Here is a 14,238-nt window from a genome sequence, read left to right on the forward strand (position 1 = left end):
CCTGGTTCCACTGCCAGGGAACAGTCCCAGACATTTAGTTTACTAGTACAGGCCTAGCCTCTTAACTATGAGAGAAGACTCATTAATTTAACTGGATTGGAGCCAGAGTGCTCAGTCATTTGTATAATCAAATTCTGAAGAGAGGTAATAATATCTTAATTTATATTTTAGTATTACTGACTGCTCATTAATATGTAATCAATCAATCCTTTAGATTTCTGAGTCAACTTTTACATGAATTTATTGCTCGCTAAGGAGTGCTGCAGGCAGGATTCCATATAAAAGTCCTGACATTGACAGTTGTGGATTCACAAAATGGGTATCTGGTTCAAAACTGTCTTTCAGTTCTACCTGAACTCGATAGGATTTTGAGAAAATCTGTGCTAAAATGAGTGGACAAAAAAGTGGCAGATGGGCTTCAGTGTAAATAAATGTATTACCTAGGGACATCAGGGATACATAGTTTAATCCATACTTACATCATGCCAAAACCCAGAACTAGTGCTTAAAACTCGAGAACTGCTCTGAAATCATTAGCAGCAGCCCCAAAGCCAACAAAATGCTGGCCATCATCAGAAAAGATACAAAGGACAAAACAGGAAGCTCATTTTTTGCAGCTGATTTTGCTTTGTATAAAAGCCTGACATGCACCTGACACGATCATGATTCTGGGCTCTGCCTCTCAGGACGGACATGGGAGATTAGAGAGTGGCACCAGGAACACAGAGAAGATGGAAGATCTGCCTCATAAGGAGGAGCTGGAAAGTTTGAGGCTCTTCCATCTGTATGTAGGAGCCTGAGGAGGATACCACTGAGGTTAGAGAAGCACAAAAGCAGTGAGTGAGGTGACCTCCTGTTCAACGGATACCATCGTGCCCAAATTAGGAGGCACTCACTGAAACTGCTGGGGGACAGGTTCAGCAGCTCCATCTGCAATGGACTGCAGATAGTGGCTGGAGTTGCGTGGACCTCCCTCTATGGCACCTCTTGCTGCCACTGTGGGAGTCAGAGTGTTGGGCTAGGGGGACCAGTGGTCTGAGCAAGTTTGGTATTATGTTGTTAATGTAGTTCTGGCAAGATGTTTGTTTCACAAGGGCAGTTATTTGTGTTTGTGTGCATCTGAATATAAACTCCCCCATGCAGGAATGGACCATACTATTTCCATTTCTTTTGTTTTGAATGTACTTTAAAATCCTTTAAACTTTTCTGCCTACTTCCTAGATTGGAATTTTTTCTTACTATCTTTAGTTTCCTTTGCAAATTTTCTAGCCTTTCTGATTTGTAGTCAGTATGGATTGATAGTAGTTTCCTTTCCCCCCCCCCCCCCCATTTGTTATGCAAAGCTTTTAAAGTTTCACTTTGTTATTAAGATACCTGTCTAACATGAGTGGGATGGATCACTGCTGAGAGGTGTTTATTTCTCCATTGCCTAGCAAGGAAGCTTAGATAAATAGCTTAGACTAAAAGCCTAACTTTCAGGTAGCTAATGCTGGGTGAAATTAATTTGCCCCAACTACATAAAATGCCACCTGGGATTATGCACTGTTGGTTCATATAAGATGTAACTGTGTTGTAACCACTGTTCCCTAGTCAGTCACCAACCTTCGGTGGTGTGGAAAATTCAGATTATTTAGTGTAAAGCAGTACTATAGTCTATAGGTGTATTTAGAATTTTTTTTATTTCCAGTGGCCAATAGTTTTAAAAAGTTAAGTGTCCTGAATGTAGATTACTACCGTACCATAACATCACTAAACATCCCTTCAGAACACTGTTCTCATTCAAGTCAGCATAAATATTTACATTGGGAGTACTGACAGTGCAAGGCTAAGGAGGTACACTGTGGGAAAGACATTGTAAGCTTGGTCTATCATCTCTTACATTCTTTTTCTGAGTATTGTCTGTAGATTGCTGTCAAAGATGGTACTAGAGTGTCATGGTCCACAGTTGGGTTGCACAATTTGGCAGAAGTTGAGCCCCCTTGCTTTCTAACCAACCTCAGATAATTCTGGGTGGCTAGGGGCGGCTGGGCTTAACTTCGGAGTGATGTTCAATTGGATGTGTTATCGTGATCAGGTTTGTTGTATTCTCGGGAACAGAATTAAGACTCAAAACGGAGCCAAGTGCCAAGTCACTTTATTTGGCCGCCAACAAATACGCAAGAGAAAAGGAAAGAAAGAGGGAAAAAAGGAAAAAGAGGGACAGAGAGTTACAATAGCTACCACCACGGATCTGCGGCGTCCCGTCAGTCTGACGTGTCTTCAGTCCGATGTATCTTCAGTCCGGTGGGGGAACGTTCCAACTGGTCTCCGCTGGTTCTGCCTTTTATACATTGTCCCGCTGCACAGTCAGTGAGCCGGTTTGCATGGCCACACCTCCCACTCGGCAGTGGGGCGCATGCGCAGTATTGTCACTAGAGAGTGCTCGACGGTTCCAGAGGGTTCCAGGGGGTCCAAGCCCCCCTCCCGTATGTTGTAAGATGACCCTGGGGCCAGGTGCATGTGCAGAAGACTGGGCCTATCTGCTCTGAGACAACTATATATATATATATATATATATATGTTCCTGCTGGGTAGAACTTCCTCAGTTGCCATCGTGGTGAAGCCTTGCTAGTCAAGCCATTCTGCCAACAATGTTGAGACAAGTTTCTAGTCCCTTACATAGAGTCAAGCAGCCTTTGGTCTGGTTTGGTATGCTTCTACTTTCGTTTTTAGGTAGGTGTCTGTGATACCGCTATGACAAATCATGAAGAATTTCTCTCTCATTTATCTTCAAATCCTTAAGTTTGGAAGTAAACCACCATTCTCTTCCCTTTGACACAATTCAATTCAATTCGTCTGTGACACGGTGAATTTGTGTTTCTGCTGGATTTGTCTTTTTGACACCTCTTTTTTTGTACCTTCTTGTCTGTTCCAATTAGTCCTGTCTGAAGGGATTAGCCATACTTTATGAAGATCCCCAATTATAGTGTTGCACAGAGCCAAAGCCCCCATTTTTTCACTGCTTGTACAGTCCACCATTCATCTCTTGTATTTTATTTCTTCTCTTGTTTGTGGGCCTGAAAAGGCCACCAAGAAGATCATTTAGAGTTTCCTTCTCTTCAGTTTCTTCTAAGATCCTTTAAGTCTTCTATAATTGGTTCCAGTGTATACCACCTTCACCTGAGAGATGACAGATGACTTGCTTCATATTCTCCATTCAAACTTCCTGTTAGATTTCCTATTTTTGGCCTATGGAGACTTAATTTCTTTCATTGGCCTCATTTCTTTCTAGCTCTCACTTCCTGATTTTATTAAGACTCTTTTGACTGCATTTTTGGCAATCATATGGCCATTAAAAAGGATTTTACAAAAGGTATTAAAACTTTTGAAACCCTCAAGGCAGATGGGTCTCTCTTGAAACTTTGTGATTTATTCTGCAGAAGAAGCAGAATAAGCAAGCCCCTGGAGTAGAAGCAGGGGTTAGTCACTGTAAGGGAAAACCAAATCCAAACAGTTCTTTTAATGAGCACAGGAGACTTAATGTGTGTCTTCATTGTTTGCGATAACACACTTTTACTTCTGAGCAGATCACATAGCTTTTACTGGCTATTACTGAGTAGTCTGTTTTCTGGGCAGTATTTATAAGAAAGAAAGTGAAGTAATTTTATATAATATATTATATATTATTTTTTTTTATGCATTAGATCTATGAGTTATTTAATTCAGGTGTAGCAGCCTGGAAAGAAAAAACATTCAAACATCTGACAATCTGTTACAGTAATCCCAGTTCATAAATATCCAAAGCAAGAAAGGTTACTTTCAGAGCAGCTTGATAAACTTATTACAAGCTGATACTTTAGGGATTTTCAAGGAAATATGCTATCTATATTGGATAAATATCCAATGGTAGCATCCGTACCTTCATAACCTGCACAGCCCAACGGACTGCATCTTTAAGGCAAGCCATCAATGTGTTCTGAAAGTGAACCTATATTCCAGAAAGTAGATATTCAGCTGGCTGAGTGGATTACGTCTATTCTTCCAGTAGGAATACATAGCATAAAAGAAAAATATTTTTGGTTTCTGGTAAAATTTCCTAATTGAGTCCATGTCCAGTAGTGACTGAATTTGATCCTTGTTGGGAGAAAAGAAAAATCATTGATTGTAGGACTTGCCAGTAATTAATTAGACCAACAAGCCATACACATTCAGCTGCTCTCAGTTCAGAGGAAATTACTTCCTCCTGACTCATGCCATCAAGTGACAGTTGCTTGAGACTTCAAGGAGTAATACAAAGGACATCTCTTAGCCCAGTGGTGATCAGTTTATATTCTGAAACTTGTTACTGATTACACTTTTAAGTTAAAGGTAATGAAGAAATGGGTCATAAAATAAACCAGCTCTTAAAAATATGTAGAGGAAATATGTGACTGTCTGTCCAGTTGCAGTAACAACAGAAGGCAAGAGATCTTCAATTGTCATAGGCTCACAGCTGAGGCTGAGATATGACAATTTGCATAAGTTGCTGAATCCCTATGGTAGATCTTCCTCCTAACTTGTCTTATTGATTTGTTGTTCCTGAGTAGCCAAACAGTGCAAAAGAAACAATCTTTTCAACAATAATTGAAAAAGCTGCATCGATATTTCCTAAAGCGGTCTCAGTCTTGGGTTTCTGCAAAATGGGAGCCTCAGGAGGCATTTGCCTTCCCACCCCTGTAGTCCCTCCATACCTGCTCTCCATTAATACCATGTGGTACAGTGGGAAACCTACCTCATATGACGCTGCTGTACAACTGTTCCGCCTCCAGACCATGCTTCTCTTTGAAAACATGATACTAAGAGACCTAAATCTGATGCCAGAGCACTGATTTGCTCAGGTGTTGCACCCAGGAAAGGGTATCACCAATGTACACTGAGATGTGGTATTATTTCCTGAGGCTCTTCGGGCTGTAGGAACGGCAGCATCAGGCAAACTCTGCCACATTCACTACATACTGAGTTTAACAAAATGACAGGTCTCATTTCATAGGTCTCAGAAAGTCTTTAGGTAGACAAATCAGGGAATTCTCTCTAAACCAATGCCAAAACCAAAGTATCATTTAGAAATAATAATAATCTGACAAGCTTATACTACATAGATTTTGTTGACTATGAACGGCTTGGTTTAAGCCAAAACCTTCAGTCATGTAAACCTGCTGTTTACTCTATTATGTGACTAGTGCTTATTAATTCCAACTTGTAGATGAGCTCTGTAGGCATGGGGTTGAAAAAGGCTTTGATATTACAAGCTAAAGTTCTCTCAGATTTGCACCATTAAGATAATTATTTTTCATAATGTTTAAGAAATGCCATCCAGAAAAAAAACATATGATGTAACAGGCATGTTTTATCTGTTGCATTATTTGAGCTCTGGAGGAGCTCAGTTCAATGACATCAATACTTGGACTGTTGCACACATGTTATTAGTAACAGTGCTTCAGCTTTTTTTGTGAATAAAGTGATGGCAAAGAAACTGCCTTTTTCAGTGCAAACTCAGTTTCCCCCAAAGCTGTTCTAATATTCACTTTACATCACAGAGGAAAGGAAAACTAATAGGAAAGAGGTCAAATCGGACAAAGTAAGTGAATCAAGCTGTCTTACATTATATTTCTGGGTATGCCTCATGGACACAGATAGGTGATAGTGGCTAGTTCATAGTGGCAGATTTGTTGACAATTTCAATTGACCTTTAGGGGTGGATAGTTGTCTTTTATTTGTAAAAGCACAGCTGAGGAAAATTATTTTTTAGCAGCTCCTTTGCTGCAACTGCACTTTGAAGTATTCTGTAGAACTGCTTAAAATTAGTAATATTCAACATTGCTGGTTTGAGTCAGACTTTGTACGAACATGTGCATGTGTCTGTGTATATATGTCTATGTAGGATTTCCATTAATTTTCATTTTTCATTAATGTAATCTTCAAATGCAAAGCAAAGAATGAGGATGTGACTGCTTCCACAGTGTTTATATTATATAAATAAACCATTAAGCCCAAATTCAGCCTCAGTTACGGCAGAGCTACTGTATTAGATGAAACTGTCAGTTGTGCTTGGATCCTTTTAGGTCTTCTCAACTCCATAATAGTTTTAATCCACTGATCCATGTTTGAATGCAATTCCCCCTCATTTTCAACATAAGTCTGGCATGATCATCTGCAAGAAGTTTGCAAAAGCTTTTCCAGTGGCTCTCAGCCAAGATTCGTTTTCATTTACACCTGCATGCCTCATTAATGTCAATTGCTTTGCAAAGATTAAATCACTAAGTTGTTATATGTAAGTTCCTCACAAGGAGTGAGCTGGACCTCTGGAGTTCGATGAATATTGGGGATATGGCATGTTTTTTCTCATTGTGAAAACTGATATTGCAAGCATGCGAAAGCCTGAATGAATCAGAGTACATTGCTACCTTGTGTTTTTCGTCTTTCTGTTACGTATAGGAGAAATGGGGGACAAAGGACAGAAAGGCAGTATGGGACGGCACGGAAAAATCGGTCCTATTGGTTCAAAAGGTATGCTTAATTCAATTATTTCTCCGTTTGTGTTTCAGATGAAAAATCTGTCATCATTTATGTTTGAGAAAGGTTCAGGGGCTTGAAAAATGTTTAACAAGTCTCAGCGTTTACCATAATAGGGAGTTTCTCACAGAGTCAGCCAGATGACTGAGATCTCTCTGCCAGTTACCTTTTGCTCTGACATTTAGCCTTAAAGCAGGGAGAGAATCCTGGTTTAAGGATAAATGAAGAACTTTGTGCACCATCACACAAGTGTGGAGAGTTAAGAGAAGTGGATGGAAAGATGCACTGTATTTTGGCAGACTTTTAAGAGCCAGAAGACTTGAATTCTAATCTTGCCTACCCCATAGGCTTCCTCTGTGACTTTGGTTAAGTCATTGGACCAGTGTTTACTTAAGCATCTAGATTATGGGTCTAGATTTAGGCACCAGCATTGCAAATCCACTCCGTTTCCCTTTACAGCACTTGAATTTATTCGTTCTGTGAAGTTCATGAATGTAAAAAAATTTATATTAGTGCATATTCTTTGTGTTCAAGTTTGATAGCTTTGACTGGCCTCTGTTGTGGAATGACTAGGGCAGAAAAATCTTTATTTTCACTTAGGCATATTTCTACTTTCCACATTTGAATGTTACTAGAGAAAAAATAAACAAGTGCTAAATGAATAGTTGACCCAAAAAGCTGCCTTAAATTTATATTCTTTTTCATATCTTTAGGTGAAAAAGGAGATAATGGTGACATAGGACCACCAGGTCCTAATGGTGACCCAGGTAATCCATGACACGTTTTGTGTATGTGAAGGATTTTACAAGATGTATGCATCATCACCAAAATTTGCATATATTTGCATACTGGGGGAAATAATGAAAAAAATTTGTATAGGCACTCTAATATTTCACTGTGATATTTTCAAATTACTTAAAGTTACTGAAGCTGCAGTAGTTGCTGGACTTGTAGTCTATTTGTTGAAACAATGTCTCAGAGTTCCTTGGAGGTGTGATCACTCCAGAAGACTGACAGGAGCTCAAGTGCAACTGTCCATATCATTATTCACCAGTGCAAAGGGGCCTCTCTGCATATCCCACTCCACCTTCCAGCCAGCACAGAGGAGCAGGTTTGAAGCTCCTGCCCCTCCATGGAGTATTGTTATAGGAGCAGGAGGTTACCAGGAATACAGATCTTCCAGAGAAAAAGGTGAAAGCCTGGCCTAAGAAGTGTAAGCCTTACAAAAGTGGCAGATTCACGCTTTGCCCAATTCGTCCCTTCATGGCTCCATGCACTAGAGGTGCACCAATTAGTTTTCCCATGAGAACATAATTTGTCACTCTAATTCTTGAGCCACAATACCATATACCTATTCACCAAGCACAGTTTTGCAGCAAGTACCCTTGTGCTTAGACTGACTTAGATGCCTAAGCTGAGTAACTGGGTAGTCAAATGCAGATTTGAATAATTACACGCAGAACTGGAAACTGTAATTGATCCTCATTTTGAGATTTGAGCTCATAGATGTAAAAATTATCCTTTTGGTATTCTCATTCAGATTATCTTTCTCAAACCATTATCAATTTGGGTTAATAAATGGTTTTCTATTGTCTTATTTTACTTGAAGAACTGTAAATTCTGTACTTTCAGAAGTACAGATCTACATTTTGCAGGTAATTATGTGCTTTACATGGTTGGAACATTAGCCTTTTGGATCTGCTGTGTTATTCTCATGAAGAACAGGCAAACAATGTGCTGTGCAGATTTTTGCTGTAGAAAAAGTGCTCTTTGGAGAAGACTGAAGAGAATAATTTTACTCAAAATGGGAAATTTTGACAAATGTTTTTAGTTAAAAAAAGAAAATCTGTATTTTTTTTTTTTTGCAGGGAGTACCTGCCTGTGTTTAGGTTAGCACTAATACAGGGCTAAAGCTTCATGGGAAGTGAACTGAGCTGTTCTGGATAGGCCCAGGTGCCCATGAGAACCGTACGATGGTGCAGGGGAGCGAAGGCTCGAGGTTTCTGTCTTTTATATGCAAGACAGCCCTCTTCAGGGCTGCCAGGCTGTGCCTTTTCATAAAATTGTTTAGGTAATTATTGAAAATAGATAGCTTTTTTATTTTAGTGTATCTGTATCATTTCACAGGCATCCCCTGTGAGTGCAGCCAGCTAAGGAAAGCTATTGGTGAAATGGATATCCAAGTGGCCCAGCTGACAACAGAACTAAAATTCATAAAAAATGGTAGGTTAGCTTTATATAAATATTTTCCTTTCTTGTTGCCTCATTTTAGCGGTGTAATTGCTCGTAGAGAGCGTCACCGTCTCGCATCTGATTTGTGAAGCTATTTTGGGGTGTACAGTAAGTTGGTTTATAGAAATGCGAGTGCTCACTTTTCAGCACTGCCCTCCCCCGCAGCTGTTGCTGGTGTGCGTGAGACAGATAATAAGATATATCTGCTGGTGAAGGAAGAGAAAAGATACAAGGAAGCCCAGCTCTACTGCCACGGAAGAGGAGGGACGCTGAGCATGCCCAAGGATGAGACTGCCAACAATCTGATCGCCTCGTACATCAACCAAGCCGGGCTCACCAGAGTTTTCATTGGGATTAACGACCTAGAGAAAGAGGGGAATTTTGTTTATTCTGACCGATCGCCCATGCAGACCTTCAACAAATGGCGCAGTGGGGAGCCCAACAATGCTTATGATGAGGAGGACTGTGTGGAGATGGTGGCATCTGGAGGGTGGAATGATGTTGCATGTCATATTACCATGTATTTTGTGTGTGAATTTGACAAAGAAAATGTCTAAGCTTGTCTGCTCGCTCTTTATTTTAAGAAAAGTTTTAAAGCCAATTGTACAAGTGATATTTTGCAAGTATGTGGCATCAGGGTTGTACAGCTGTAAATACAATTTAGGTATTTCAAATATCAGTATTTACCCTTCAGAAGGGAAGAGCAGTGATAAGACATAGCTTGTTTTTTCTGTAGGAAAATAGATTATTTAGATAAAAATGTGGTTTGGGGCTAAATTCTGTCCTCACAACAGCTAACAAATGCGACTGCATGACTGTAAGGGAAGGCAGAATTTGGCCTCTAGTTGTTAGAATGATTATTTCTGAAAAAGTAGATTCCTGATAGTCTTTTATCTTAGCAAAATTTGTAGTTATAAATGTTAATTACTTGTAGTGCTACAGGGATATTTCAGAAACAAGGCAGATATTTTCTATACTCCAGTTAATAAGTACAAACATTACTGTAAGTTTTTTGGATGTGAAGGTGTAACAACTTTTTTTTGAGAAACAGCCAAAGCAAACCAACAAATCAGGAGTCATACCAATTTTGCAATGTTTCTTTATTAAACTGTTCCCAGATGTATGACAAGTAGCCACTTAAGTAAACTGAGTTTTAGTGCTGAGGAAGGACAAAATTCTTAAAATTTAATGAAGAGGGATCCCAGCCAGATGGGTGTTTTGGGGTTGGCTAAAGGTAAAAATAAGATTTTGGTTTTCTGCATTCTTTAGCTGAGAATAATTCAGTGTGTGAACTACTTCAGGCCCCAAATAATTTCTTAAAGTAAACGCGTTTCACATTTGTGTATGATGACCTTGGTGCATCTTGTTACAAAACAAACAAAATACCAGCCCTCCGCAATTTAAGGCAGACTTCGTAAATAGACAAAGGTCTCACTAGCAGTTCTTTTTGGTAGGAAAACAGCTTACATGTTTACTCAGGTTGTAAGGATGACTCCCTGAAAAGCAGCAAATGTTTCCAAAATTTTCCTGATTATGTATATAGCAGTAATAAGTAATTTTGCACAAATAATTTATGTACCCAATTTACAATTGCATGTGATGGAAAATGTGATGTATATTTAAAAAAACAACAACATAATTTCACAAAGGAAATGAATTACTCTGGGTCTTCCTAGGAGCCTGTTGCATAACAACTTATCTTGCTGTTAGGCACAGAAAGATGACGGCAAAATCTCTGACTGTTTTCAGAAATACCTTGCACAGTGTTTTAAGGTCATTTTTAAGGAGAAATGATCCTTTGTATAACATAGTAATCAAAATACGTATCTGATCATTATGGGAGGTTGGTCTACAGGATATCCACAGCAGAGGTGGCATGTGGTCCCAGAGATTTCCCTACAGCAAGGCAAGACCAACTCATATCAACTCTACAGTGCCACGGTATATAAAGAATCAGTGACCATACAATTCTGTTCATATCCATACAGTCTGACAATATTTGATGTGATGCTATTATTATATACCTAAGAAAACAAACCATTTTGTTTGCTATATTTAGTCTGTGAATTTGAATCCATTATACATAAAAGTTTGCTATTAATTTTGAAGATCGGTCGCAAATTTGTCTAGTATTTGAATATTAGCCCAGCTCCAGAGCAATCACTCTGAGAAATGAACAGTCCTTCAATTGCTTTATTTTCTTTCTAATAAAGGTAGGTATGATTCCTATGTTAGGCATTCTTCCAACTGTATATTTAAATCTATTAAATAATGTGACTATCATTCTACACTAATATGCAAAGACTCTTTACAGACTTTGCAGAGCTAACAATTCCAGTGGAGCAATTTGTTTGTTTAGAATAGTGCCTTTTGAATATCATGATTGTTTCCTGCCTGCTATAGAAATCCTCAGAAACAGATAAATCTCCAACATACTTTTATCAGATCATTGTAGCTATATTAAAACAGTCCAAACCTGAGTTACAGATATCTGGAGCTCCCTCATTATGCATATGCTGAAGTTGCTAACTCCTTATTTTTCACCCAGGTTTTGAAAGTCTCTGTTGTAATGTTCGATTTCCTCAGAAACATGAAAAGAGGCCTTTTGAGGAGGTGGAAAGCTTTTTCAGATGCCAAATGCTCCTGTTTTAGCTGGAAGTCACACCACATTTATAAAGATTGCCTTGATGTGTAGACCATTTAAGCAGTCTCAATTTCTATTAAAATTTAAGATGAAAAATAAAGGCAATGGAAAAACCATTTATTTCCCCCAGTTTTTGTGTTCTTCAGGATATATTTTTGCAGCTCTTGATATATGAGATAGAAAGGAAAATAGTAGTATTGTCAGAGCCCTGTACATTGGCTGCAACAGCCCTTATTTCACCATTTGGGCAAGGGGAACGAGGCTAGTGTGTAAGGTCTCTAGCTGTCCTGCAAGAAGCAAAGACTGCACATCTGGTATTTATCCCTGTGAGGAACCGAGCAAGAAATGATGGAGGGATTGGAAATGAATGAGCACTTCGTCATGTCTTTCACCCTCCAGTTGCTGATCCCCATAGGTGGACCCTTGCTGGAGGCAGAAATCGATGTTGCATGTAGTGCTCAGCCTGTGTGAAGCCTGCTGCTGTGCATGGTAAGATTTCCATTACTCTCAGTGGAATTTGGAGCTATTGTTTTAGGAAAAAACCCTCAAATGATAATTTAGTTTTATTTGGGGTATTTTCCATGTGCATTAAAACCTGCATTGTAATATCATTACTCATTTTGCGTGGCACTACGGAAGCCTTTGGAACATGTCTGTCTGGCAAGCATGCACTGAGGTTTCCCAGACTGTTCTCATACGCTTTACTTTTGATGGATGATTTTTCCTCATAAGTATTTCCCCATAGCCCTTATTTATTTGATTCTTAATTAAGGAGCATATTGGTGCATTTTAAGAAGGCAACAATAACAGGGATTTTTTTTTTTTTATGTAGTCACCCATTTATGCTGTTGAACAACTTCTTTACATAAAGTGCATATTTCATTCAACTGTATTCCACACCCTTAGCTGCTAAGGCTGTGTTGTTGTATTACTGATGTCAGGGCCAGACATGCATCCCCTTTCTAGGAGATGACTTGGCAAAGGTAAAACATTTAGCTGGCTGAGTCCAAGGGGAGCTCCACTGCTGGTGAGAGCCCTGCATCGCTGTGGATGTCCCAGGAGAGCACTGGACGATGTCTGGCCCTGATCACCACTCGGATTTGCCACTCTGCATCCTGGCTCCTTGCGGGGAGGTGCTGCTCCCGCCTGCCTTGTTATCCTGCGTGGCTCCTGCTTTGCCATCCCTCATGGACCAGCTGGTCCTCCCTGCGCCCTGACAGCTGACATGATTATCCCTGAAAATATGGTTTTGTGACAGGTTGCAGGTTAGCAGCAGAACTTGTCCCTGGCTGTGAGTTTTCAACTGTCTTATGTCACAGAGAAGAACTGTAAAAAATTAGTATTTATATATGGCATATAGAGCATCCTTATTCATATAAATAAAACTGAGTGCTCCGTTTTTCATAAGCTCAGGAAATGCCAGTTCAAATATGCATTACAAAATAGCAGCTGGTTGGGCTTTTTTTGTTACAGTTTTTGATGAAAAGTGAAATAAGAAGATTAAATTAAAACAATTTTTATTGTAAAATATGATGAAGGTTCAGAATGTACAAAGAAGTTTTGAAGTAGACGTTTTTCAAGATGTTTCCTTTTGGAATTTTTCAGAATTTCATTTCTGAGTTCTGAGCTTTGATTTTTATATTATTGTTAATATGCTTTACACCATGTCAGTAACAGTGTTCAGTTTAATGCTTGAAATATTTTATTTTATTCCTTATGTCTTCATTTCCAATGGGAACAAGTTGTCTTTTTGAGAGTTCTGTTGTTTGCCATACTGAGTTTGACACTTGAATTGGTTTCTCCTTCTGGGACTGCTATGACACTGTAAACACTCTGAATACAAAGCAATAGATAGTTCAACTGACATTAAGTAGAAGATATTCTTACTGATTATGAAAATGAGTAATTTAAGTATCATGCCATGTAACTAGTAGTTTACGCACTATTACAAATGTTCAATCGTTAAATAGGCAAAACAAATAAAACATTTTAAAATATGAAAATCTTACAAATATACTTTCATCCTGAATTAAAACAAAACGATGTCAAAGTAACCAAATTTCCAGTAAAGAGGAAAATCAAGGTTTCCCCTAGCTCTATACCCAGATCTAGTTTTTATGGGAAGCTCAGTGACTTGTGATGCCGGTGGCTGAATCACATCCTGGAGTAGAAAATTAGCCTTCCATGCAAACACTGATTATATGTGACTCTACCCCTTGCACTTTCTGGACTGCTTCCCCATAGCCTTTATTTGCAAGCATTCTGTATATAAATGTGTGCAAGAATTTGTCCCAAGGGTCAAATTTTTTTCACTGGCGATCCTGGTTCTCAATTTTTGGCTTGCCCTGTGGTGCCAAAAGGTCCACTTTCCTCAACCTGTCTGCCACAGCCTGCAGACCAAGAGATGGGGTTTTTGTCCAGCAAGGGGAGCTGGAAACGCTCCGTGAAATGAAAGCATGTCTGTGAAACCACCTGTGATGTGAGAGGCATCGTGCAGGACTGGAGCTGGCCGCTCATCCATTCCTGGGGTACATATTCCTGGTTGGGCAGAGGCAGTCCAGGTGACTGAGAGGAGGACTGACCTTGCTATTGGGGGCGAAAAGAAATGAGAGTCCTAAGATTTACTTAGGAAAAAAAATGTGCAGTGGAAGGTTTTGACTATTTACTTTACAGAGTAGCTGTGAGAAAGAACAGTTTGTTTTTAATTTTGCTATGCTAGGAGAGTACAAACTATGTGAATTGGGAGAGAAAGGATTTGTGGAGAGGACAATAGCTGTGTGCTCAAGGTGTTTTTCTGGATATGTGTCTCCTCCTAGCTGGGAGCTTTTCAA

At 39.3% G+C, this 14,238-nt stretch overlaps 1 protein-coding gene across 2 annotated transcripts in view; it reads left to right on the plus strand.

The window, feature by feature from the left end:
* Positions 1 to 13,410, plus strand: part of COLEC11 (collectin subfamily member 11) — a 44,216-nt gene extending 30,806 nt beyond the window's left edge. The window contains exons 4-7 of one of the 2 annotated variants that reach the window (XM_064447992.1): positions 6,454 to 6,525; positions 7,245 to 7,298; positions 8,659 to 8,754; positions 8,911 to 13,410. In XM_064447992.1, coding sequence (XP_064304062.1) covers positions 6,454 to 6,525; positions 7,245 to 7,298; positions 8,659 to 8,754; positions 8,911 to 9,320 — 632 coding nt within the window. In that variant the 3' untranslated portion in view covers positions 9,321 to 13,410. The remainder of the gene's footprint in view (positions 1 to 6,453; positions 6,526 to 7,244; positions 7,299 to 8,658; positions 8,755 to 8,910) is intronic. The other variant, XM_064447993.1, reaches the window with a different exon arrangement.
* The last annotated feature ends 828 nt before the right edge of the window (positions 13,411 to 14,238 follow it).

Source organism: Phalacrocorax carbo, chromosome 3 (genome assembly GCF_963921805.1).
Source record: "Phalacrocorax carbo chromosome 3, bPhaCar2.1, whole genome shotgun sequence".
Lineage (NCBI taxonomy): Eukaryota > Metazoa > Chordata > Aves > Suliformes > Phalacrocoracidae > Phalacrocorax > Phalacrocorax carbo.